Source organism: Muscardinus avellanarius (genome assembly GCF_963383645.1).
Source record: "Muscardinus avellanarius genome assembly, chromosome: 22".
Lineage (NCBI taxonomy): Eukaryota > Metazoa > Chordata > Mammalia > Rodentia > Gliridae > Muscardinus > Muscardinus avellanarius.
In genome coordinates this window covers 794390-820000 of record NC_137808.1, presented here as the reverse complement: position 1 = coordinate 820000, position 25611 = coordinate 794390, and the positions used below count along the sequence as shown (strand labels likewise).

The following is a 25611-nucleotide window of genomic DNA, read 5'->3' as shown; positions in this document are numbered from 1 at the left end:
GAGGACGAGGATTCCCCCCTGGACGCTCTGGACCTCGTCTGGGCCAAATGCCGAGGGTATCCATCGTACCCAGCTCTGGTAGGCTGCTGCTTCCTTGTCCTGCCTCTTGCTTTCTAGCCCCAAAACTTGGACTTAAAGTTAGTAGACTTCCCTTAGTCCCCGTTGAGCTACGGAGCACGGTTCCTTAGCAGATAGACTGGTAGACGGATGCAGCCTGCGTGCCCGTGGAGCCTTCGTCAGATTCCCCGTCTCCCTTGTCCCTGAGGCGCTGGGATGATTGAGCAGGGCCTCATTCTAACCCTAGCAGCATGGTCACTTTTCCTGTTCCCACTTCTCACGTAGCCTCCAAATTCTTGGGTAGATAGAGCTTTGGGGAAGAAGTGAACTGAACCAACCTGGGTTCATATTACACCCTCAGATCATTGATCCAAAGATGCCCCGAGAAGGTATGTTCCACCATGGGGTTCCCATCCCCGTGCCCCCACTGGAGGTGCTGAAACTTGGGGAGCAGATGACCCAGGAAGCCCGAGAGCATCTCTACCTCGTTCTCTTCTTTGACAACAAAAGAACCTGGTAAGGAAGGAGGGGACCATATGTGGCTCAGCCACAGCAGCGGCCCTGCGGTGTGGGCTGGTGACCAGTGACAGCCGGCGATCGCCCAGCAGTGGGGAGGGGCCGCAAACAGGCTTTTGAGCCAAAGGATTGTGTTGGCCTGAGTGCAGCAGCCGACGCGCAGCCACGGCTAGGAACCACACCCGTGGCTGACGGGCGACTCCCAGCCACACTCGGGCGGCTTCCGGGTTTATTCTCTCCCTCTCCCTCCACGTGACAGGATGGGGATAAAGCAGGCATACACATTCAGGCTCTAGATCCCTTACTGGGGACTGAACCCAGGGGCATCTACCTCCAGTCGACGCCCAGCCCTGTGCATTTTGTATCTTGAGACGGGGCCCACTTGGTTGCTGAGAGTGCCCACCGTGCCCGGCTCCCTGCTCTCTTGCCACACGTAGTCTTTCTGTGGTCACCCGTAGGTGGCATCCACGCCAGTGAAGTGCCCGGAGCCTACAGGACAGGGCGCCTCTCTCTGGTTCTGCCAGGGCCCCTCCTTTTTGCACCCTTCAGTACTGGCTTCCTGCCCTTCCTCCCGGTGTAGCTGTCGATGGGTCTCTTTTCATCTGCGGCCTGCGGCCAGCCGTGGAAGGCAGAACCCGTGTGTGTCTCTTGGTCTCTGTAACCCTGGTGCCCAGCAGTCCTCCAGCCCCACGGAGTGAGAAACTCAGTGAGGAAGGCCGTGCTGCTTCCCCTGAGATGCTCATTGCATATTCACCTTGCCCACAGGCAGTGGCTGCCCAGGACTAAGCTGGTCCCTCTGGGTGTGAACCAGGACCTAGACAAAGAGAAGATGCTGGAGGGCCGCAAGTCCAACATCCGCAAGTCAGTGCAGATCGCCTACCACAGGGCCCTGCAGCACCGCAGCAAGGTGCAGGGTGAGCAGAGCAGCGAGACCAGCGACAGCGACTGACGCCGCCCGCCCCTCCGCTCCCGGCACTGACGCATTCCTGGCCTTGGGGCCAGTCTCAGGGGAAGCTGGGTGGGGGAGGTCCCTCCTGCCCTGGGTGCAGCTGGACTGTACAGAACACTCCATGGCCCATGGCGACTCAGTGCAAGGAGAGGGGAGGTCCCGCAGGTCAGAGGGGCAGGGTGGCGGGCCAAGGTTAGGACACTGCATAAAACAGGCCGCCCACCACCTCTGCCTGCTCACACCCAGAGAGCCCAGCACTGCCTAGAGGCCCGAGGCCCCTGCAGGTGGTGAGGCCGGCGGCCATGTGCCCAGCCTCGCGGTGGCATTCATGTCTGTCCAGCCCAAAGAGGGGCACTAGGTGACCCCTCCCCTGCTCTTGTAAATACTGTAATTATCGGAGAATTTAAATTATTCTCATTTGTAACTGCGTTTCCGGGTCGCGCCAGAGTCATTTGGTACTAAAAAAACAAAAACAAAAACAAAAAAACTGGGGCCTGTCCCCACTTCCCTTCTCTTTCCCATAGATTTTCCCCTACCTTTTAAACTGGTTTGTATTTATTTCAAAGGAAGAAAATATATTGATTCTTAGAAAATAAACAGTCTATTTAGAATTCTTTGTTCCTGCCTTCTGCCAGGGTGCACAGACTCAGAGGGAGGCCGTGCCCCGGGGATGGCGTACAGTTGGGCCCGAGGGTTGGCGGCAGCAAAGAACCCTTGAGAGCTTCCGCCTCCCAGATGTTGGGTTGTACTAAGTACCTAGATACACAGTTCTGCATGAACCCTACAAGAGCTGTGGGTAGGTTAATAATAGCCTGGTTATTTCCACAAAGATAGGTTTAGAAAAGCAAAGTAACTTGCAGAAGCTTCCACAGTTAGGGAGCTGCAGAGCTGGGATTGAGCTCAGCTCTACTTATGTGCAAAGCTGGCCCTTCGTCGTGCTCAGCTGCACATGAGGAGTCCGCTGCCAGTTTCTTTGTGGATTGCAGTGGCTTTGAGTCCTTGGCCAGGGGTGTGGCCCAAGTCACCAGAGCTGAGACCTTCCCTCTGCTTAACTGGGGACAGCAGGAATATAAAGGGCTGCTTTCATTCACCCCAAACCCGGCATCTTTCCCAAAACAAGCCATACTGTGTTGAAGGAGTGACTTCAAGTGCAGGGCACCTGTGGCGTGACGTGCCTATAGATGAGACAATCACAGGAAGACACGGCTGCCAGGGTGAAACCGAGACAAGCACCCCTTTCGTTCGATGTCCATGCGCCTTGCCAGCAAGTGTGCCCTTCTGTGGAACACGGAGATAAGTCAGCTACAATCCTGTCCTTGAAGGACTGGCAGTCTAACCATTTAGACAAAACAACCCCAAAACACTATGCTAGGTGAGAACTCCCGGATCCATGTCTCCTAGCCCGTTCCTCTTTACACCTTCCTCCAGATAGCCAGAAATTACATGTCTTCTGGGTTCAGGCATCCGGCCCCGGCATCGGAGCAGGTAGTTAGCTGCGCCCTGGCTGGCCACGCATTTGTACTGGGGCCAGCCGGGCGAGCGCTGGCGGCACAGCCCCTCTTGGCAGCCGGGTCGAGCAGGTGGGCACTGCAGGAGGAGCGGGAGGACTGAGGACAGCTGGGTTCCAGGCGGGCCTCTGGAGGACATGCGGGGTGGAGGCCAGTAAAAGGCCCTGGAGGGAACCATCTCCGCGAGCGAGCGCTGAGACTCCTGCGACTCCAGGAGACACTCCCGGGAGCCCAGAACTGGGCTCGGGTCCGAGTCTTGCTGAGAAATGGGGTTCGTGGGAGGCGGCCGAAGAGACAAGCTGGGGAAAGGCCATCCGCGACAAAGGAGCCGGAAGGCTCGGCCCGCGGGGCGCAGGGACAGGGGCGGCCGCAGCCCCCACGCCACCAGCGGACAGGCCGAGGGCGCGCGGCGAGCCCAGAGCGCGCCCAGAGCTTCCGCCCGCGGAAGGCCCGCCCACCCGGAGCCACGCCCGGACCCTCATTGGCGCCTCTCGCTCCCTCCTCGGATTGGCTGCCTTTGTGCTGAGTGGGCGGTGCCTGGGGGACCACTTCCGGTGACGCTATCAGTCTCTGGGAACAGCCGGAAGTGCACGCTCGCGCGTTCTCCAGAAGTCTCGAGAGCTCGGGGACCGTACTCAGCGCCCCGACACTCGGAGAGCGGGGCGGTTACGTCAAGAAGAGGAGGGACCTGCGCCGCCGGGAGGACCGCGGGGGCAGAGCGGGAGTGGCGTGCCTTGGCCGCCTGCAGGGGGCGGGACTCGCGGGGACCGGAAGATTCGAAGGAAATGGGGCGGGGCTTAGTCTGAGAGCCTGAGGAAGGACGCGGACGGGGCGTGGTCGGAGTGGGCGGGGCCTCGCCGCCGAGTGAGTCGCGCGGGGTGGGCGGGGCCTGCTGTAGCAATGGTAGTCCGCTCCTTTCTGCGCGGTAGCATGGGGCACCGCACTCTAGCCTCGAGCCCGGCCCTCTGGGCCTCCATCCCGTGTCCGCGCTCTGAGCTGCGCCTGGACCTAGTTTTAGCTTCCGGACAGTCCTTCCGGTGAGTGACTGAACGCCTGGCTCCTAACCCCTCATCACTGCCTGCCGGGGGCGCGGAGGAGTGGTGCCTGGAGGAGGTGGACCTCAGGGGACTAAAAAGGAAGGAAGCAGCCCGGCGTGGTGGCGCACGCTTGCAATCCCAGCGTTTGGGAGGCCGAGACAGGTGGATCGTGGTTCGCAGCCAGCCTCAGCTACTACTTAGTGAGGCCCTTTGCAGCTCAGTGAGACCCTGTTTCAAAAGAAAGAATAAAAAATAGGGCTGGGGGTGTGGCTCCGAGGTAGAATGCCCCGGGTTCCATCCCCAGTACCGCAAAAAAAAAAAAAAAAAAAAAAAGGGAAGGAAGGAAGCGCACTTTTAGTGAGCTTGTTGCCGCTGTTATACACAGAGGTAATACATTACGCCCGTGTCGTGTTGGGGTCATGCAGTCAAGTCCATGATTACTTTGCAGCTAGTTGGCTTTGCAGAGGAGGCGTTTGTATGACAGGAGGGGGCCCAAAGGGCGCGGGAAGGGGAATGAGTGCTCGAGCTGTCCGCACCTGGGGGCCCAGGTGGAAGGAGCAGAGCCCTGCGCACTGGAGCGGCGTGCTGGCGGACCAAGTGTGGACACTGACGCAGACTGAGGAGCAGCTCTACTGCACCGTGTACCGAGGGGATAAGGGCAGGGTTGGCAGGCCCACGGGACAGGAGATGCAGGCCGTGCGCGAGTACTTCCAGCTGGATGTCAGACTGGCCCAACTGTATAGACACTGGGGTTCCGTGGACTCCCACTTCCAAGAAGTGGCTCAGAAATTCCAAGGTGAGTGCAAGGCCTGGGGTGGGAAGGGGTGTTCTTACACAATGGATTTTATGAGAATCAAAGGTACTATACAGCTGGTACTATACAGTGTGTGATCCTGTAATGTAATCCATTACATGCCTGTAATCCCAGTACTTGGGAGGCTGAGACAGGAGGGTCACAGGTTCGCGGCCAGCCTCAGCTACTTAATGCAGCCCTCTGCGATTTATTTATTTATTTATTTATTTATTTATTTATTTATTTATTTATTTTGGTGGTACTGGGGTTCCTGGAAGCCCTTCTACCTCCGGGCTATACTCCCAGACCTTTTTTTTTTTTTTTTGGGAAACAGGGTCTCTTAATGCCAGCGCGGCTGGCTTCAAACCTGCGCGATCCTCCTGTCTCCGCCTCCCAAGCGCGGGATTACAAGCGTGCGCCACCACGCCCCGCCCGGCTGCCCTCTGCAATTTAGTAAGACCCTATTTCAAAATAAAAATAAAGCCGGGTGTGGTGGCGCACGCTTGTAATCCCAGCATTCGGGAAGCTGAGACTGGAGGATCCTTGTTCGCGGACAGCTTCAGCTACTCAGTGAGGCCTTCCGCAGTCCTCACTGTGAGACCCTGTTTCAAAATAAAGAATACACCCACGCTTGGGAGGCGGAGACAGGAGGATCGCACAGGTTCCAAGCCAGCTGCACAGGTTTGAAGCCAACCGCACTGGCTTAAGAGACCCTGTTTCCAAATAAAAAGTATAATATAGGTCTGGGAGTGTAGCCTGGAGGTAGAAGGGTTTCCAGGAACCTCATTACCACCAAAAAACAAAAACAAAAAAGAATACAAAATAAGGCAGGGATATAGCTCAAAGTCTGAATGGCCCTGGATTCCATCCCCAGACCCACACAAAATAAAACAGGGCTTTTGGTGTGGCTCAGAGGTAGAATGCCCCTGGGTTCAGTCCCCAGCACCAAAAAAAAAATGCTAGTACATATACAGCACTTGGAACAGTGCCCGGCACACTGTAATTACTATTATTACCCTCTCATTATCATAGTAATCCTGGCTATATATCATGGACCAGGTAGCTTTATTCATAACTATATGAGATCATCCGCGGTGTACCTCGGAATATAGCAAGGAACGGAACGGACAAAAATCCTGCCCTCGCGGTGCTAACCCAGACCTCACAAGGCGCTGTTCCCGATTCTCTTGGGATCCTCCTGGATCCTTGGTGCCGAGGATCTGCTTGAGGATGGGAGGAGCCACTCCCCGCAGCAGGTGCCTCTCCGACGCCTGCCTTTCTGGTCTCCAGGTGTGCGGCTGCTGCGACAGGACCCCGTCGAGTGCCTTTTCTCCTTCATCTGTTCCTCCAACAACAACATTGCCCGCATCACCGGCATGGTGGAGCGGCTGTGCCAGGCTTTCGGACCGCGACTCATCCAGCTTGACGATGTCACCTACCATGGCTTCCCCAGCCTGCAGGCCCTTGCTGGTGAGTAGATGGGATCCCATTCTCCCGAGCTGTCCAGCTTTCAAACAGGGATATCAGTTCATTCCCCCTCCCCACCATCTCTTATCTAAAAGCTGTCTCTTTCCCAGACACTGCCCCCCTCCAGAACCGCCTCATAATCCTGGGTAAGACCTCATCCTCCATATTCATGACGGTACTGAAAGAACAGCACCTCACTCATCTATGCCTTCTTTTTTTCTTTTTTTCTTTTTTCATTTTTTTCGGGTCTGGGGATAGACCCAAGGGCATTCGGCCTCCGAGCTACACCCCCTGCCCTGTTTTTTTATTCTTTATTTTGAAACAGGGTCTCACTAAGTTGTGCAGGGCCACTAAGTAGCTGAGGCTGTCCTCGAACCGCGATCCTCAGGTCTCAGCCTCCCAAATGCTGAGATTACAAGTGTGCATCATCATGCCCGGCTTCTCTTTTTTTTTTTTTTTTTTTTTTTTTCTGGTACTGGGGATGGAACCCAGGAGCATTCTACCTCTGAGCTACACTCCTAGCCCTTTTTTAAAATTCTTTATTTTATTTTTTATTTTTTGTGGTGAGGGTGGAACCCAGGGGCTTTTCTACCTCCGGGCTATACTCCCAGACCTATTTTATATTTTATTTGGAAACAGGCTCTTACTAAGTTGCTGAGAGCCTCACTAAGTAGCTGAGGCTAGCTTCGAACCTGTGCGATCCTCCTGTCTCAGCCTCCCAAGCTTGGGGATTACAAGCGTGTGCCACCACGTCCGGCTCCAGACCTATTTTTTATATTTAATTTGGAAACAGGGTCTAAGTTTCTGAGAGCCTCACTAAGTAGCTGAGGCTGGCTTCGAATCTGTGGAATCCTCCTGTCTCAGCCTCCGAAGCGCTGGGATTACAAACGTGCGCCACCACACCTGGCTCTTTTATTCTTTATTTTGAAACAGAGTCTCACTGAGTTGCCAAGGGCCTCACTAAGTAGCTGAGGCTCTGTCCTGTCTCAGCCTCCCAAATGCTGGGGTTACAAGCGTGCGCCCCCGCGCCTGCCTTATACCTTCTGCCAATAGCTCAATGCCTCATCAAAGAAATATTTATATACAGTATTCAGCAGTTAAGGCATAAGATCATGTATCCTGGAGAGAGACTGTGTGGGTCTGAATCCCATCTCACACTTGGGTACATTATTGAACATCTCTCTACTTCAGTGTCTGCACTTGCGAGATGGAATAGTAATATCATCTGCCCATCAGAGTTGTCACGGGGGTTGAATAAATGAATACACCTTCTCCGAGAACAGTGTTTGGCACACAGGAACCCTGTGCCATATTTGAGCTGCAATCACCGCGGTAAACCTGACAGTTTTGCACCCCAAAACACATCGTGTACTTCCCAGCAGCGCTGTGAGGCAGGCATTTGACAGAGGCAGGCATAGTGGTAGGCAGATGTGAGACCCAAACAAGGGTAAGCACTTCAAGATTGCCCCTGCCTCAAAAACAAGAATATCTTGGTGTTTAGCAAGCTGATCTTGAGTCCCGGCTCTTGGCATAGTAGCCATACAACCTGAAGGAATTCACTTGCCACCTCAAGCTTATCTTATTTGTGGACATGGACTAACAGCTTCTATCTGAAAGGGAGTCGAGGGGATGAATAAGGTGGTCGTGAGACAGTGAGGTGTAATGGTGAGGGCACAGGCCCTGGTACCCCAAAACTGGGTGTAAGAGCCCATCATGTCCTTTCTTAATCAGGTTACTTAGCTTCTTCTAAGCCCTCATTTCTCCATCCGTAAAGTTGGAAAATCCACAATCAGGCACTTAAGAAAAGTAAGCATGGCACTGGGCGTGGTGGCGCATGCTTGTAATCCCAGCTTTTGGGAGACTGAGACTGGAGGATCCCGGTTCGCAGACAGCCTCAGCTACTTAGTGAGGCCCTCTGCAACTCAGTGAGACCCTGTTTCAAAATAAAGAATAAAAAATATGGCAGGGGGTGTAGCTTGGAGGTCAAATGCCCCTGGGTTCCATCCCCAGACCCACACACACAAATAAATAAAAAGACTTAAAAAAAAAAATAGGGTTGGGGGTATAGCTCAGAGGTAGAATGCCCCAGGGTTCCATCCTCAGTACCACAAAGAAAAAAAAGAAAAAAGTAAGTTTGATGATAGGCCTAAAGCAGCGCGCCAGTGTGTGATACTAGCTCTTGATAGTTGACACTGTTGCTATTACTGTGATGGCGTTTTTTGGATCATGAGTGGGAAGCTCTTGGGAAAGGTTAGTGGACTCCAATGGGGGCCCTTTCAGGGCAGCAAGTCCTTCTCAGTCTCTGCTCCAGGCCATCAAGTATAATAGAAACACTTAGGGAAGCCAAGTACAGTGGTGCACACCAGGAGGAGCATTACAGGTTTAAGGCCAGCCTCAGCGACTTAGCAAGACCCTGTTTCCAAATCAAAAAGAAAATAGGGCTGGGGGTGTAGCTCTGGGGTAGAATACCCCCAAGTTCTATCCCAGGTGCCACAAATAATCAGCCAGGCATCAGGCCTGGAGTCCCAGTACTTGAAGGATCCTGGGTTCAAGGACAGCTTCAGCTAGGAGTGAGTCAGCCATCAAGCTAGAGAAGACCCTGTTCCAAAATAAAAGTAAACAGCCGGGAGTGGTGGCACACGCTTGTAATCCCCGCACTCGGGAGGCTGAGACCGGAGGATCGCACAGGTTTGAAGCCAGCCTCAGCTCAGTGAGGCTCTCAGCAACTTAGTGAGACCCTGATTTTAATCAAATAAAGTATAAAATAGGTCTGGAAGTATAGCCCGGAGGTAGAAAAGCCCCTGGGTTCCACCCCCAATACTGCAAAATAAATAAATAAATAAATAAATAAATAAATAAATGTAAAAAAGGGCTGGTGGGGTAGCTCAGAACTCCCCTGGGTTCTATCCCTTGCACCACAAATAAAAGAAAAAAAACAGCATAAAAAGGGCTGGGAGATAGAATGCCTCTGAGTTGAATGCCCAGCCCCAGAATAGACAGACTTGAAGAGGGGCTGAGCCTCTACGTTCACTTTTTCTCTGCACAGGAAGTGAGGAGGGAGGAGCTCAGGACAAGCATTCCTGCGGGGCCGAAGCTCAAGCTAGCTCTCACCCTGACGCCCTTCTCCTCACTCCCCACAGGGCCGGAGGTGGAGGCGCACCTCAGGAAGCTGGGCCTGGGCTACCGTGCCCGCTACGTCAGTGCCAGTGCCCAAGCCATTCTGGAGCAGCGGGGTGGGCTGGCCTGGCTGCAGCAGCTTCGCGAGGCGCCCTACGAGGAGGCCCGCCAGGCCCTCTGCGCCCTGCCTGGGGTGGGCACCAAGGTGAGGCGGGGGAGGTAGGTGCCATGCCGTAGGAGAGTGAGCACAAGGCCGCCCGGGTGCTGCGTGGAGGCCTGACTTCTGGAGGCGGAAAGGAGAGGTCTAAGCGGATGTGTCTGAGAGGGAACAGCAAAGCCAGGCACAGGGGCCCTCGCCTGTCCCCGTCCTTGGGAGGCCGAGACAGCAAGATCGCAGGTTCACGGCCGGCCTCGGCAACCCTATGAGGCCCCCACAACCTCGTGAGACCCTGTCTCAAAATAGAAAAAGTAAAATAAATTAGAACTGGAGCTGGAGGTATGGCCCTGAGGTCTCTGGGATCGATCCCCAGTAACACACACACACACACACACACGCTCTGAAGGGGATGGCAAGGTGGTTAATAGTGGTGGTAAAATGTGTATGTTAACACCTTCTCCCCAGATTGTGATGAGAACCTGGCCCACATAGGTGCTCACTCAGTAGCAGCTCTTCCTAAAGCTATTTTTAGAAGAATTCATAGAGCCAGGCGAGGTGGCTCATGCTTGTAATCCCAGTACTTGGGAGGCTGAGACAGGAGGATCTCAGGTTGAAAGCCAGCCTCAGCAACTTAGCGAGGCTCTCAGCCACCTAGTGCAGCCCTGTTTCCAAATAAGAAATAAAGTCATGCCGGAAGTGTAGCTTGGAGGTGGAGTGCCTCTGGGTTCCATCCTCCAGAGGAGGAGGGTTTATGGATACGGAATGATATGTAGACTTGCTGTACAGAACAGTGGTGATGCGGAGCGGAGGAAGCGGCGGCGGCTTTGGGGAGGGACGGAGGGCGGTGCCGCCGTTCTCCCACAGTGGCTCGCTCTCATCTGTCCCAGGTGGCCGACTGCATCTGCCTGATGGCCCTAGACAAGCCCCAGGCCGTGCCTGTGGACGTCCATGTGTGGCAGATTGCCCAGCGTGACTACGGCTGGCGCCCTGGCACGTCCCGGACTAAGGGCCCGAGCCCCCAGGCCAACAAGGAGCTGGGTAAGCAGAATAGGGTCCAGGTTGCGGGGCCGAGGTGGCAGAAGCTTTGCGCTCTCTTGGCCCCTCCTCCCTCTGGCCTGCCCCAGCAGCTAACATGGCTTCCTCGCTTGCCACCTAGGGGACTTCTTCCGGAGCCTGTGGGGACCTCGTGCGGGCTGGGCCCAAGCAGTGAGTGTACCTCGGTTTCCCCTCCGCTCTCACCCAGACCCCAAAGGGCCCACCACCCCAGAGACCCTGACGGACTGTGGCTGCCTCCCCACATTCACCAGCCACCGCAGCCCTGACCCCAGCATCCCGTCACACTGACTCCTGCCCCAGGTACTGTTCAGTGCTGACCTGCGCCGACCCCCCGACGCCCAGGAGCCACCTGCCAAGCGCAGAAGGAGGTCCAAGGAGCCCGAGGTGTAGGTGGGGGCCGGACAAAGGCATCCCCGCCCCTTCCCCTCCCATACAACTACCTCAGGGGCCAGGCCCCCCAAATCAAGCGGTCCTTTGCACCACAAGGTCGGACAGGGGCCTTTTGGGGAGACAGCACCGTGTGTATGTGGTTTTATCTTCGTTCCTTTATTACAAGAAGCAACAATAAAATAGAAACGTTTGTATGAGAAAATGAGTGAGGTGTGATGGGGGGTGAGGAGCTGGGGTCGGGCCCTCCCCAGCTCAGGGGTGAGGGGAGCAGGCCCCTCGCCCTCCCGTGAAGGGGACCCCAGATCCAGGGCCCTAGAGCTGGGGGGGCCGGGCAGGGGCCAGTTCTGGGCCCGGCTCCACGCGGCAGTCCCGACAGCAGCAGCCAGCCCCCGGCCCTGCGGGAGGAGAGAGCAGTGTTAGCGGCAGGGCGCTGGCTCCAGCCCGGCGCCTCCCGCGGCCCGCTCCTCACCCCCGGCCGTTGGCGGCAGCAGCTCCCCGTGGCCCGTCGTGTGCCCTGGGCCCTCCTGGCTGGTGCCCAGCTGCAGCCTCCTCATGTGGCGCACCACGGCCGTGGCATTGAAGGCTTGCTGCGGACAGGGGCAAGGGCTCTGAGCGGGCTCGCGGGTTGGATGGCACCAGGGTTCTCACAGTGGCGTTTCTTTCGTTCAGATGTTACTCAGACCCCACTCTAGGGCTGAACTATATTTTGTCCTATTTTCTATGTACATGCACACATTAAACATACACCTGTAGCCAGGCCTGGTGGCACACGCTTATCATCCCAGAATTCGGGAGGCTGAGACTGGAGGATCGCAATTCGCAGACAGCCTCAGCTACTTAGGACTTCTGTAACTTAGGGAGGCCCTCCCTGTTTCAAAATAAAGGATAAAAAATAGATTTAATCTGCACAAATCTCTGAGGTAAGCCAGGCATGGGGGTGCAAATTTGTAATACCAGTCCTTGGGAGGCTGAGACAAGAGGACAGCCTCAGCAAGTAGTGAGACTCTCATCACCCTAGGGGCAGCCCACCTCTGAGCTACAACCCCAGTCCTATTTTTTATTTTATTTTTTGTAGTACTGGGGATGGAACCCAGGAGCGTTCTACTGCCGAGCTACTCCCCCAGCCCCCACATTTTTTATTATTATTTTTTGTGTGTGGGTCTGGGGATGGAACCCAGGGGCATTTGACCTCCAAGCTACACCCCCAGCCCTATTTTTTATTCTTTATTTTGAAACTGGGTCTCACTGAGTTGCAGAGGGCCTCACTAAGTTGCTGAGGCTGTCCGTGAACCAGGATCCTCCTGTCTCAGCCTCCCGAATGCTGGGATTACAAGCGTGCGCTACCACGCCCGGCTTATTCTTTATTTTGAAACAGGGTGTCACTGAGTTGCAAAGGGCCTCACTAAGTACTAGCTGAGACTGTCCAAGAACCATGATCCTCCTGTCTCAGCCTCTCAAATGCTGGGATTACAAGTGTGTGTTACCACACCTGGCTTCATTTATTTATTTATTTATTTTATTTATTTATTGCGAGTCTGGGGATGGAACCCAGGGGGATTTGCCCTCCAAGCTACACCCCTGCCCTGTTTTTTATTCTTTATTTTGATACCGGGTCTCACTGAGTTGCAGAGGGCCTCACTAAGTAGCTGAGGCTGTCTGCGAACCACGATCCTCCGGTCTCAGCTTCCCGAATGCTGGGGATTACAAGCGTGCGCCACCACGCCTGGCTATTTATTTTTGTACTAGGGGCTGAACCAGGGACAATCAACTTCTGAGCTATATGCCCACCCTTTTTATTTTTTACTTTGAAACAAGGTCTTGCTAAGTTCCTGAGGGTCTCACTAAGTTGCTGAGGCTGCCCTCGAACCTGCGACTCTCCTGTCTCAGCCTCCCAACAACTGCGATTACTTGGGAGGTCTGTGTACCACACCCGCTATACCTAAAACTTTGCACACCTGTTTCCTCTGCTTCCAACATTATTCCCTGTGCCTGGCTAATTCCTCCTTAACTGACAGGTCGGACAGGCTGTCACCACCTTTGTGACCCTCCCGGGACCTCAGGGGCTGGATTAGATGCCCAGCATCAGAGGAACTAGAGACTGGTGCTCCTTTGGGGCTGAGCAGTTACCGCGTGCCTGGCTTGGGGCCGGCTGTGCGCCTGCTGGAGGGTGGGGAGGAGTCCTCCCTCACCCGGGAGAGCAGGGACAGTGCTCACCTTCCATTTGCTCTTGGCAAAGTTCTTCTTGATCTGCTCGCTCACGGACTGGTGGATGTTCTTATCTAGCGCTGTGTCTCCTGCAATCCTGGGATGGGCGGGGCACAGGGGGGGCTGCCTGTGAGGGCCTGGGGGGAGCTGGGGAAATTGGCCCACCTCGTGGGGTGCTCACCATGGGTGCTGCAAGGCCTGCTCACAGGTGAACCTCTTCTCCGGATCCTTCTCCATCAAGTGCCGGATGAAATCTTTGGCTGAGCCCCCGAGACAAAAGCAGAGACGCAGCATGGCAGTCCCCGTGGACACCCCGAGACAGTGTCCCCGCGGGTCTGGCAGCAGCGCAATGGCGGGGTGGTGGTTCTGTCCACGGACCCCACCGCACCCAGCCTTCCTCTCTTAGAGAGAAGGGTGGCCTTAGTGTGTGAGCAGCTGATAGTCCCTCCCCGACTTCCTAATTGGGGCAGGAGGAGGGGCGAAATGTTTGTGGCGCTGGTTTAGGCATTAGGAAGTGAATAGGGAGGGTATTTTCAAAACTACTATATTTGAAGAGTAATCTGGCCGAATGCCTACAAGCGTCTCAGACTGGGAGCCGAGCAAAGGGGCACCCCGAGGCAGGATGTCTCACCTCGGGCAGCTCTGGGGGCCTGGGGGTGGGAAGGCAATGGGGAGACCCCCAGAGCAGCTGGGGAAGGCACCCAGGGAGGCAGGCAGAGCCCCAAGTACCAGAGTCGGAGATGTCGTCCCAGTAAGGAGAGTCAAACTCGTACTCCGCCTTCAAAATCTGTTCAAAGAGCTTGGCATCGTTCTCGTCATAGAAGGGGGGATAACCGCAGAGCCTGGGCAGGGAGAGACATCCTCACTCCCACTGTCAGTGCTCCCGCCGGCTGTGGGATGGAGCTTTGGGGCCACAGGGAAGAGTATCCCCTTTATAAGATCAGCCCCATGCCGGGTGTGGTGGCGCACGCTTGTAATCCCCGCGCTTGGGAGGCAGAGACAGGAGGATCGCGCAGGTTCGAAGCCAGCCCCGCGTGCTGGCTTAGGAGACCCTGTTTCCAAATAAAAATGTAAAAATAGGTCTGGGAGTGTAGCCCGGAGGTACAAGGGCTTCCAGGAACCCCAGTACCACCAAAAAAAAAAAAAGATCAGCCCCACTCTGCCTTCCTTTCTTGCTGTCCTCAGGGACTTTGCACCTGCTGCTCCCTCTGCCTGAGCCTTCCCCCGTAGCTCCCAAGTGTGGTTCCTTACCTCATTCAGGATGCCACTCGAATGTCATTTCCGCCGGGACCCCCTTGGCCTTATCTGAGATGGCAACCACCCCCATCTCCCGCCTCCTGTTTAATTTTCTTTCCTTGGAGTTTTTGTGTTTTTTGTTCTGTTTTTGTGGCACTGGGGATGGAATCCAGGGACATTCTACCTCCAAACTACACCCCCAACCCTATTTTTTATTTTTTTTTATGTGGGTCTGGGGATGGAACCCAGGAACATTTGACCTCCAAGCTACACCCCCTGCCCTATTTTGTATTTTCATTTTGAAACAGGGTCTCACTGAGTTGCAAAGGGCCTCATTAAGTAGCTGAAGCTGTCTGCAAACTGCGATCTTCTAGTCTCAGCCTCCCGAATGCTGGGATTACAAGCGTGCGCCACCACGCCCGGCTCTTATTCTTTCTTTCTTTATTTATTTATTTTGTGGGGCTGGGGATGAAACCCAGGGGCATTCAACCTCCAAGCTACACCCCCTGCCCTATATTTTATTCTTTATTTTGAAACCGGGTCTCACTGAGATGCAAAGGGCCTCACTAAGTAGCTGAGGCTGTCCACAGCTGTGATCCTCCAGTCTCAGCCTCCCGAATGCTGGGATGACAAGTGTGCGCCACCACACCAGGCTCTTACTCTTTATTTGGAAACAGGGTCTCACTGAGTTGCAAAGGGCATCACTAAGTAGCTGAGCCTGGCATGAGCCACGATCCTCCTGTCTCAGCCTCCCGAAGCATCTCCCGAAGCCTCCCTCAGCTTCCTGGAGCATCTTTTACCACCTGGCCTTACTTAGAGATTTATTTCCTTGTTGATTCTCTGTCTCCTCTACTGGGGACAGGCACTTGTTCTGGCTTGCTCTCTCCCAAGCCCTTAAGTGCTTGGCACAGCGCCTGAAACATAGTATCTATTGAATGAAATGATATTGGTAATTAATAGGCAGCTATAACTATGGGTGGAAGGGAGGACAGGACCACAGAGGGGAAAGGAGAGAAAAACAGGGCTGATGATAACCCCACCTCCCCCGCCGGCCGCGTCCCCACTCACAGGATGTAGGCGATGACCCCAATGGACCAGCAGTCCACGGCCTTGCTGTAGGGCTTCTGGGCTAGGACCTCAGGGGCTGTGGAGGATGGGAGATGGTGGTGACAAATGTCAACCCCACGGCTCCTGGTTCTACCCCCGCCCCGCCCCAGCCTGGGCCCGGGGCCCTTCGCACCCACGTATCCCGGCGTCCCGCAGGCTGTGGAGAGCACACTGCCTGGGTCCTCCATCTTGGACAGGCCAAAGTCAGAAATCATGATCTTGGAGTCTTCGTCCAGGCTATAGTATAGCAGATTCTCTGGCTTGGAGAGCAGGCCAGAGGAAAGGGAAGTCAGAACCTTCTGCCTGCCAAGGCACCCCTGAGAAACGTTGGACACCTCCCAGAAGTCACTGCAGCAGCCGCGTGGTAGCCATCTTGGCTGGAGGTATAAGGAACCCAGGGGAGTTTTATTTATTTATTTATTTTTTTTTTGTGATGCTGAGGATTGAAACCAAGAGCATTCTACTGCCAAGCTATACCCCAGCCTGATTTTTTATACTTTATTTGGAAACAGGGTCTCACTAAATTGCAGAGGGCCTCACTAAGTAGCTGAGGCTGGCTGTGAACCTGGATCCTCCTGTCTCAGCCTCCCAAGTACTGGGATTATAAGCGTGCGCCACCACGCCTGGACAAGGGCCAAGGGGTGAGGGAAGGAGTGTCTGTAAGCTTCAGGTGCACGTTTCCAAGCTCACGAGGTTGTGGAGAGAGAGAGAGTGGAAGAGAAGGCACTTTGGGTCAGAAGGTCCGTTTTGCAGATGGGAGGCTGAGGCGTGGCGAGGGGTGAGCACTGCCCAGGTCTGACGATGGGGAGTCTGCAGAGGACCCACGCCCGGGCGCCCCAGTCCCCGCGCCCCAGACCTACCTTGAGGTCCCGATGGACGATGCCCAAGTCATGCAGGTACTTGACGGCGTCCAGGACCTGGAAGATGAGGCGGCTGGCGTCGCGCTCCGTGTAGAAGCCTTTTTCCACAATGCGGTCAAATAGCTCCCCGCCTGACACCCTGTGAGGAGACAGGTTGGTCTGGCCAAGGCAGTGGGGGCAGCGGGCGACAGAAGGCCTGGGGGTGCGGGGGCCACTTACAGCTGCATGATGAGGTAGAGGTGACCCCCACTCTCATAGATGTCATCCAGGGCTACGATGTTGGGGTGCTTGATCCTGAAAGGAGAAATCAGGGAGGTGGCTCTGAGCTGGGGACAGAACCTGGCAAAACCAAGGATGGTGGCGCACGATTGCAATCCCAGCGCTTGGAAGGCTGAGACAGGAGAATTGTGCAGGTTCGAAGCCAGCCTCAGCAACTTAGTGAGACCCCGTTTTCAAATTAGCCCGGAAGTAGAAGGCCCCTGGGTTCCATCCCAGTAACACACACACACACACACACACACACACACACACCTTCCTTCCTTCCTTCCTTCCTTTCTCTCTCTTTCTTTCTTTCTTTCTTTCTTTCTTTTTCTTTCTTCTTTTTTTTTCTGCAGTACTGGAAATGGAACCCAGGGGCCTTCTACCTCCAACATATACCTTCAGCCCTATTTTTTATTCTTTATTTTATTTTATTTTTTGTAGTACTGGGGGTGGAACCCAGGGGCATTCTACCTCTGAGCTGCACCCTCAGCCCTATCTTTTATTCTTTATTTTGAAATATGGTCTCACTGAGTTGCAAAGGGCCTCACAAGTAGCTGAGGCTGTCCACGAACCACGATCCTCTGGTCTCTGCCTCCTGAATGCTGGGATGACAAGCGTGCGCCACCACATCCAGCTTTTTCTTCTTTATTTTGAAACAGGGTCGCACTGAATTGCAAAGGGTCTCACTAACTGGATGAGGCTGTCCTTGAACCACCATCCTCCTATCTTAACCTCCTGAATGCTGGGATTATAAGCATGTGCCACCATGCCCGGCTATGACTTCACAATTATTTTTTTCTTTTTTGTGGTACTGGGGATGGGACCCAGGGGCATTCTACCTCTGAGCTACACCCCCAGTCCTATTTTTTATTCTTTATTTTGAAACAGGGTCTCACTGAGTTGCAAAGGGCCTCACTAAGTAGTAGCTAAGGCTGTCTGTGAACCACGGTCTTCCTATCTCAGCCTCCCAAATGCTGGGATTACAAGCATGCGCCACCATGCCCAGCTATTATAATTTCTTGAAAGGTGAGAAAACAGAGGGCAAAACCAGGCCCTGGCCACAGACAGCTGAGGGCACGGGTCCTGCCTCTGGCACAGGCTGCATGGATGCCTTACCTCGCACATGATTTCTATTTTTAATTTTTGTGATACTGGGAATTGAAGCCAAAGGCATTCTACCTTTGAACTACCTCCCCAACCCGATTTTATTTAGTATTTGGAAACAGGGTCTCCCTAGGTTGATGAGAATCTCACTATTTGCTGACGCTGGCCTCAAACCTACAATCGTCCCGTATGAGCCTCCCAAGGACTGGGACTGTAGCCATGCTCCTCCAGGCTGACTTCAGCATATGATTTCTAAAAGTTGTTTATGTTTACATGCTTGTCAGCCTCTCCCATCATGTCAGCTCCACCAGTCCAGAGACTGTCTCGCTCACCAATGCTCTGCCAACACCTGGTAAAGAGTAGATGCTCAGTAATACTTGTTGAATAGATTAAAACCTCATTAAGCCTCAGTTTTTTTATTTTTCTTCTTTTCTTTTTTTGGTACTCGGGATGGAACCCAGAGGCATTTTACCTCCGAGCTACACCTCCAACCCTACTTATTTTTCTTTATTGGGAAACAGGGTCTCACTGAGCTGCAAAGGACCTCACTAAGTATTAGCTGAAGCTGTCTGCAAACCACGATCCTCCTGTCTCAGCATCTCAAATGCTGGGTTTAAAAGCATGTACCACCATGCCCGGCAATATTCTTTATTTTTGAAACAGGGTCTCACTAAGTTGCAGAGGGCCTCACTAAGTAGCTGAGGCTGTCCACGAACCACGATCCTCTTATCTCAGCCTTTCAAGTACTAAGATTACAAGTGTCCCCACCATACCTACCTTTTTACCTTTTTTTAGAAATAGGATCTCACAGCTGGGCGTGGTGGCACACGCTTGTAATCCCAGCGCTTGGGAGGCTGAGACAGGAGGATCGCACGGGTTCGAAGCCAGCCTCAGCTACTTAGTGAGGCTCTCAGCAACTTAGTGAGACCCTGTTTCCAAATAAAATATAAAATAGGTCTGGGAGTATAGCCCAGAGGTAGAAAGCCCCTGGGTTCTACCCCCAGTACCACCAAAAAAAAAAAAAGAAATAGGGTCTCAATAAGTTCCCGAAGGTCTCACTAAATTGCCAAGGCCGGCCTAGAAATCTGCAATCCTCTTGTTTTAGCTTCTCCAATACTGGAATTACAGGCGTACACCACCACACCTGGCCTGGCAGTTATAAATTTGTTATAAATTTCCTATATGGGAAGAACTTGAGCTAGGCGTGATGGCGCATGCTTGTAATCCCAGCATTCAGGAGGCTGAGACAGGAGGATTGTAGTTCGCAGACAGCCTCTGCTACTTAGTGAAGCCCTTTGAAAGTCAACTGAGATCGTGTTCCAAAATAAAGAATAAAAAATAGGGCTAGGAGTATAACTCGGAGGTCCAATGCCCCTGGGTCCCATCCCCAGTACCGAAAAAAAAAAATTATTTTTTGAGGTAGACCCAAAGAGAAGAATAGCCGAGATGGATTCAAGTCGTGCCCAGGGGTTGGCTTGGGGACCGGACTGAACAAATTAAACCTCTGTACATAAGCCCCAACATCTCAGCTGCATCTGTCATGTTAGCTATTATGCTAGGCAATTTTTTTGTGTGTGTGTGTGTGGGTCTGGGAATGGAACCCAGGGGCATTCTACCTCCGAGCTACACCCTCTGCCCTTTTTTAAAAATTGATTGATTTTTATTATTACTTTTTTTTGGTGGTACTGGGGTTCCTGGAAGCCCTTCTACCTCCGGGCTACACTCCCAGACCTATTTTTACATTTATATTTGGAAACAGGGTCTCCTAAGCCAGCGCACGCGGCTGGCTTCGAACCTGCGCAATCCTCCCGTCTCTGCCTCCCAAGCGCGGGGATTACAAGCGTGCGCCACCACGCCCGGCTTTTATTATTTATTTTTAAACAGGGTCTCACTGAGTTGCAGAGGGCCTCACTAAGTAGCTGAGGCTGGCCGCGAACCTCGATCCTCCGTCACAGCCTCCTGAATGCTGGGATGACAAGCCTGCGCCACCACACCCGGCTTTTATGTTAGGCACTTAAATTCAGGACCTCTAATGCTCCCCATACCCTGCCAAGCGGAAGTTCCTATCCCCACTTTATTTATTTTTGTGGTACCAGGGATGGAGCCCGGGGGCATTCTTCCTCCGAACTATACCCCGGTCCCATTTTATTTTTATTTTTATTTTTTTTTATTTTATTTATTTATTTTTTGGTGGTACTGGGGTTCCTGGAAGCCCTTCTACCTCTGGGCTACACTCCCAGACCTATTTTTACATTTTCATTTTTGGAAACAGGGTCTCCTAAGCCAGCGCGCGCGGCTTGCTTCGAACCTGCGCGATCCTCCTGTCTCCGCCTCCCAAGCGCGGGGATTACAAGCGTGCGCCACCATGCCCGGCTTTTATTTTTATTTTGAAACAGGGTCTCCCTAGGTTGATGAGAGTCTCACTTCTGGCTGAGGCTGGCCTTGAACCTGCAGTCCTCCTGTCTTAGCCTCCCAAGTACTGGGATGACAAGCCTGTGCCACCACGCCCAGCTCTGTCCCCACCTTATTTATTTATGTTATTTTTTTTCTTTTTCAGTACTGGGGATGGAACCCAGGGGCATTCTACCTCTGAATTACACACCCAGCCCTATTTTTTTAGTCTTTATTTTGAAATAGGATCTCACTGAGTTGCAAAGGGCCTCACTAAGTAGCTGAGGCTGTCCCTGAACCACGATCCTCTGGTCTCAGCCTCCCAAATGCTGGGATGACAAGCGTGCGCCACCACGCCCGGCTTGTCCCCATCTATAAATAAGCACATTGAGGCTCAGTAGTTTAAGCGATGTGTCCCCAGAAGCAGAGGGAGGAAGAGGGGAAGAGTCAGGGCAGGGCCACCCTGGGGTAGGGAGCAGGACAGCAGGGCTCACGCACTTGTGCAGGACAGCAATCTCGTTCTCCATACTGCCCTCTTTGCCCTCCAGGGCCTTCTTGGCGATGCATTTGATGGCCACCAGCTTCTGGGTCCTCTTATCTTCTGCCAGGATTACCTCTGAGAAGGCCCCCCTGTGTGCAGAGAGGATGCTCAGGGTGAGGATCTGGAATCCCAGCTTCCCTTCAGCCTCACCGCCATCTCCTGTGACTTTTCTTTTCTTTTCTTTTCTTTTGGTGGTACTAGGGATGGAACCCAGAGGCTTTCTACCTCCGGGCTATACTCCCAGACCTATTTTATATTTTATCTAGAAACAGGGTCTCACTAAGTTGCTGAGAGCCTCACTAAGTAGCTGAGGCTGGCCTTGAACCCGTGTCATCCTCCTGTCTCAGCCTCCCATGTGCGGGGATGACAAGCGTGCGCCACCACGCCCGGCTCCTGTGAGTTATGTGACCACCTCTGGACTAGGGAGATGGGATGAGCCCGCTCAAAACACACCCATCCAAAGCGGGCGTGGTGGCGCGCACTTGTAATCCCAGCACTTAGGAGTCTGACACAGGAGGATCAGTGTTCGCAGACAGCCTCAGCTACTTAGCGAGGCCCTTTGCAACTCGGTGAGACCCTGTTTCAAAATAAAGAATAAAAAAACAGAGCTGGGGGTGTAGCTTGGAGATAGAATGCCCCTGGGTTTCATCCCCAGTACTGCAAAAAACATCAACACTCATCCACCCCCTGCCTCCAGCGGTGGTCACATGACCCGGGCCTGGCCAGTTAGAGTAAGCCAACCCCTGGCATGGTTGGTCCTGGCATGATAAAAGCCAAGTCCTCAGTACTGGGAGGAGGCAACCCTGGATCCCACTGAGCTGGTGGTCATCTTTCCCACCACTGGGGGAAACTGAAACCAATACAAAGGAAATCACACCTGAGATACGGTCAAGGGCAGAGAGCACGTGGCTTCCTGGATTCAACAGGGCCTGAGGTGCCCCTGAGCTTTGGAGCACGTGCGTGGCTGATTCTTCCTGATCAAGCAAATTGAATCACAGCTAATTTATTATTACCTTTTAGAGCTCACTAAGTAGTGAGGCTCTCAGCAACTTAGACCCTGTTTCCAAAGAAAAATATTAAAAAGGTCTGGGAGTATAGCCCGGAGGTAGAAAGCCTCTGGGTTCCACCCCCAGTACCACACTAAATAAATAAATAAATTAATTAATTAATTAAATAATAAAAATAAAAATAATCTCTTGCCGGGCATGGTGGCACATGCTTGTAATCCCCGCGCTTGGGAGGCAGAGACAGGAGGATCACGCAGGTTCGAAGCCGGCCTCGCTGGCTTAAGAGACCCTGTTTCCAAATAAAAATATAAAAAATAGGTATCTGGGAGTGTAGCCTGGAGGTAGAAGGGTTTCCAGAAACCCCAGTACCACACACACACACACACACACACACACACACACACACACACACATTTCTTTTGCCGGGTGTGGTGGCGCACGCTTGTAATCTCCATGCTTGGGAGGCGGAGACAGGAGGATTGCGCAGGTTTGAAGCCTGCCTCAAATGGCTTAAGAGACCCTGTTTCCAAATAAAAATATAAAATAGCTCTGGGAATGTAGCCCGAAGGTAGAAGGCCCCTGAGTTCCATCCCTAGTACCACCAAAAAAAAAAAATTATTTTTTGCAGTAATGGGGATGGAACTCAGGGCCATTCTACCTCCAAGCTACACCGTCAGCTCTATTTTCTGTTCGTTATTTGGAAACAGGGTCTCCTGTTTCAAAGAGCCTAAGTAGCTGAGGCTGGCTGTAAACCATGATCCTCCTGTCTCAGCCTCCCAAATGCTGGGATTACAAGCTTACGCCACCACACCTGGCTGTCCTTGGCCCTATTTCATTCTTTAGCTTGAAACAGGGTCTCGCTAAGATGCTGAGGCTGACCTCGAACCTGTGATCTTCCCGTCTCAGCCTCTTAAGTACTGGGATTTCAGGCATGTGCCACCATGTCTGGCTGCCCAAACCCTAAATGCCTTCCTATGGCCCATGGAATAACATCCTTTGAGGCCCTGTCCCACTCCATCTCCAGCCTCTTTTTCAGTCCTTCCAAGCCTCCAATTTTATTCTATTCCTTCTACCTGGAATGCTTCCCTCCATGTCTGCCAAGTGCACGCTTGCCCATCCTCCAGCCCCCAGACTCAGGCCTCCTTCTCCAGAGTTTTCTTCCAGGCAGAAGCCACAGCTTCCTCTGGGCTCCACTAGCTCTGATCGAATGCACTCTTGTGTCATTTCCCATGTATCTGCGTCTCCTCCCTGTCTAGGAACAACCTGAGGGGCAGAGACCAGGACTGATGGCTTTTTTGTTTTTTTGTAGTACCGGAGATGGGACCCAGGGGCATTGTATTTTCAAGTAACACCCCCCAGCCCTATTTCTTAGTCTTTTTATTTTATTTTATTCATTTATTTATGTATTTGTTTTTGCAAGTTTGGGGATGGAGCCCAGGGGCATCTGACCTCCGTGCTATACCCTCTGCTCTATTTTTTATTCTTTATTTTGAAACCGGGTCTCACTGGGTTGGAGAGGGTCTCACTAAGTAGCTGAAGCTGTCCGTAAACCGCGATCCTCTCTTCTCAGCCTCCTGAATGCTAGGATTACAAGCGTGCGCCACCACGCCTTGGCTTGTCCATTTATTTATTTATTTATTTATTTATTTATTTATTTATTTATTTTTGCAGGTCTGGGGATGGAACCCAGGGGCATTCAACCTCTGAGATACACCCCTGTCCTATTTTTTATTCTTTATTTTGAAACCGGGTCTCACTGAGTTGCAGAGGGCCTCACTAAGTAGCTGAGGCTGCCCGTGAACCGCGATCCTCTGGTCTCAGCCTCCCGAATGCTGGGATTACAAGCATGTGCTACCACGCCCAGCTATCTTTTTATTTTTAAAACAGGGTCTCACTGAGTTGCAGAGGGACCTCACTAAGTAGCTGAGGCTGGCCGCAAACCGCAATCCTCCTGTCTCAGCCTCCCAAATGCTGGGATTACAAGCGGGGGCCACCATGCCTGGCCAGGGCTGAGTTCTTTCTGGAGTCCCAGCACCAAGAACAGAACCAGCCTCAGTTTCCAAATCTAGACCAAAACACCCAGCTCTTGGCAACAGGTTGGATAAATAGCCCTTTCACCCCCACCCCCATATATCCTTCTCTTTATTAGGAACTCGTGTCGGTGCAGGAGCCACCCCTGTCTCACCCGCTCTCAGGCAGAAATGAAAACCAGGGGCCTGCCTGGGCCCTGGCCAGGCCTCCAGGGGCACTCCCAAGGCCTAGGGGTGCGGCCTTTCCCGATCCACCCCAGCTCACAGACGGCACTCTCCCCCTCCGCCAACACTCACGTGCCCAGGACATCTCGGAAGTCATAAATGTCTCTGATGTCTTCCGCCTGCTTCCAGCTGGGACCTTCCACTGCCCCCGGCATGGCCCACTGCCCCCCAGCCACCGCCAGGGCTCCTGGAAGGGGAGAGGAAAAAGACTGACTCGGGCCCAGCCTCCTCACGGGGAATTTACCACATGCCCCATTCCGTTATGTGACCTGCATTTATTCTTTCCTGATTCACTCATTTGACAATATCATTCAGCATCCATTCAGCAAAGAGTACGCCCAGAGAAAAATCTTTCATGGTAGCATCAAAATTCTTCATTCAGCAAAGCCAGGCCGGGTGTGGTAATGTACATCTATAATCCCAGTATTTGGGAGGTTGAGACGGGAGAGTCACAGGTTTAAAGACAGCCTCAGCAGCCGGGCGTGGTGGCGCACGCTTGTAATCCCAGCGCTTGGGAGGCTGAGACAGGAGGATCGCACAGGTTCAAAGCCAGCCTCAGCTACTTAGCGAGGCTCTCAGCAACTTAGTGAGACCCTGTTTCCAAATAAAATAGAAAATAGGTCTGGGAGTATAGCCCGGAGGTAGAAAGCCTCTGGGTTCCACCCCCAGTACCACCACCCAAAAAAAAAAAAAAAAGACAGCCTCAGCAACTTAGCAAGGCCCTCAGCAACCTATGGAGACCCCGGTTAAAAACAAAAAGTAAGCCCAGCCAAGCATGGTGGCGCACACTTGTAATCCCAGCATTCAGGAGGCTGGGACCAGAGGATCGCAGTTCACGGACAGCCTCAGCTACTTAGCAAGGCCCTTTGCAACTCAGTGAGACTCCGTTTCAAAAAATAAATAATAAAAAATAGGGCTGAGGGTGTAGCTCAGGGGTAGAACACCCCTGGGTTCCATCCCCAGGACTGCAAAAATAAATAAATAAATAAATAAATAAATAAATAAATAAATAAATACAAAAACAAAAAGTAAAAAGGACTGGGAATGTAGCTTGGAGGTAAATGTCCCTGGCTTCTGTCCCTAGTACTGAAAAATAAAAAAGCCCCATATATATACATATATATATATTTTTTTTTTTGGGGGTACTGGGAATAGAATCCAGAGATCTCCAAGTTGTACCCCCAGCCCTTTTCTTTCAACCATACTGGGGATTGAACCCAGGGGCATGCTACCTCTGAGCTCCACCCCCAGCCCTATATTTTATTCTTTTAATTTTGAAACTGGGTCTCACTAAGTTGCAGAGGGCCTTACTAAATTGCTCAGGCTGGCTGCAAACCTTCTGTCCTCCTTTCTCAGCCTCGCAAGTACTGGGATTACAAGTGTGAGCCACCACGCCCGGCTCCCAGTTTCTTCCTTTCCAAATCTAAACACCCTGACCCCTGGGAGGACAGCAGATAAAAGCCAAGAGCAGCTTGTGGGAGCCCGAGGCCCTAGAGGAGCCCCCTCTCCCCAGAACCAGTCATGTCCCAGCTTCACCCTGGGAACTGCCAGGGTATCTCCTCTCCCTCCTCCTCTCTGCCCCAGCCTCTCAGAAATC

The 25611-nt window shown here is 52.9% G+C and overlaps 4 protein-coding genes across 9 annotated transcripts in view; 3 read left to right on the top strand and 1 right to left on the bottom strand.

Moving 5' to 3' along the window:
• The window catches only part of BRPF1 (bromodomain and PHD finger containing 1), a gene marked incomplete at both ends in the record, with an annotated part of 19057 nt that extends 17535 nt beyond the window's left edge, over positions 1 to 1522 (top strand). For all 5 annotated transcript variants that reach the window (XM_080718204.1, XM_080718205.1, XM_080718203.1 and 2 more), the window contains 3 exons: positions 1 to 78; positions 419 to 573; positions 1339 to 1522. The exon at positions 1 to 78 is cut by the window's left edge and continues 41 nt beyond it. In XM_080718204.1, the coding sequence (XP_080574330.1) occupies positions 1 to 78; positions 419 to 573; positions 1339 to 1522 (417 nt within the window). The remainder of the gene's footprint in view (positions 79 to 418; positions 574 to 1338) is intronic.
• LOC308278394 (CCA tRNA nucleotidyltransferase 1, mitochondrial-like) overlaps positions 1 to 25611 on the top strand; it is a gene marked incomplete at both ends in the record, with an annotated part of 995237 nt that overhangs the window by 539305 nt on the left and 430321 nt on the right.
• OGG1 (8-oxoguanine DNA glycosylase) lies at positions 3931 to 11047 on the top strand (the record flags this gene model as incomplete). Of its 2 annotated transcripts, none has more annotated exons than XM_080718076.1 (7): positions 3931 to 4067; positions 4616 to 4863; positions 6151 to 6330; positions 9468 to 9649; positions 10489 to 10639; positions 10758 to 10807; positions 10958 to 11047. In XM_080718076.1, 7 exons carry the CDS (start codon positions 3931 to 3933, stop codon positions 11045 to 11047), a joined length of 1038 nt encoding a protein of 345 aa, XP_080574202.1. The 2 variants fall into 2 exon arrangements, with proteins under 2 accessions (XP_080574202.1, XP_080574201.1); XM_080718075.1 differs by having other exon boundaries at positions 3961 to 4067; positions 9324 to 9649.
• On the bottom strand, positions 11360 to 24169 carry CAMK1 (calcium/calmodulin dependent protein kinase I; the record flags this gene model as incomplete). The annotated part of the gene is made up of 11 exons (XM_080718077.1): positions 11360 to 11442; positions 11517 to 11634; positions 13262 to 13349; positions 13434 to 13512; positions 13982 to 14094; positions 15557 to 15632; positions 15729 to 15855; positions 16456 to 16594; positions 16675 to 16749; positions 20710 to 20841; positions 24087 to 24169. The coding sequence occupies 11 exons, from the start codon at positions 24167 to 24169 to the stop codon at positions 11360 to 11362; spliced, it is 1113 nt and encodes a 370-aa protein (XP_080574203.1).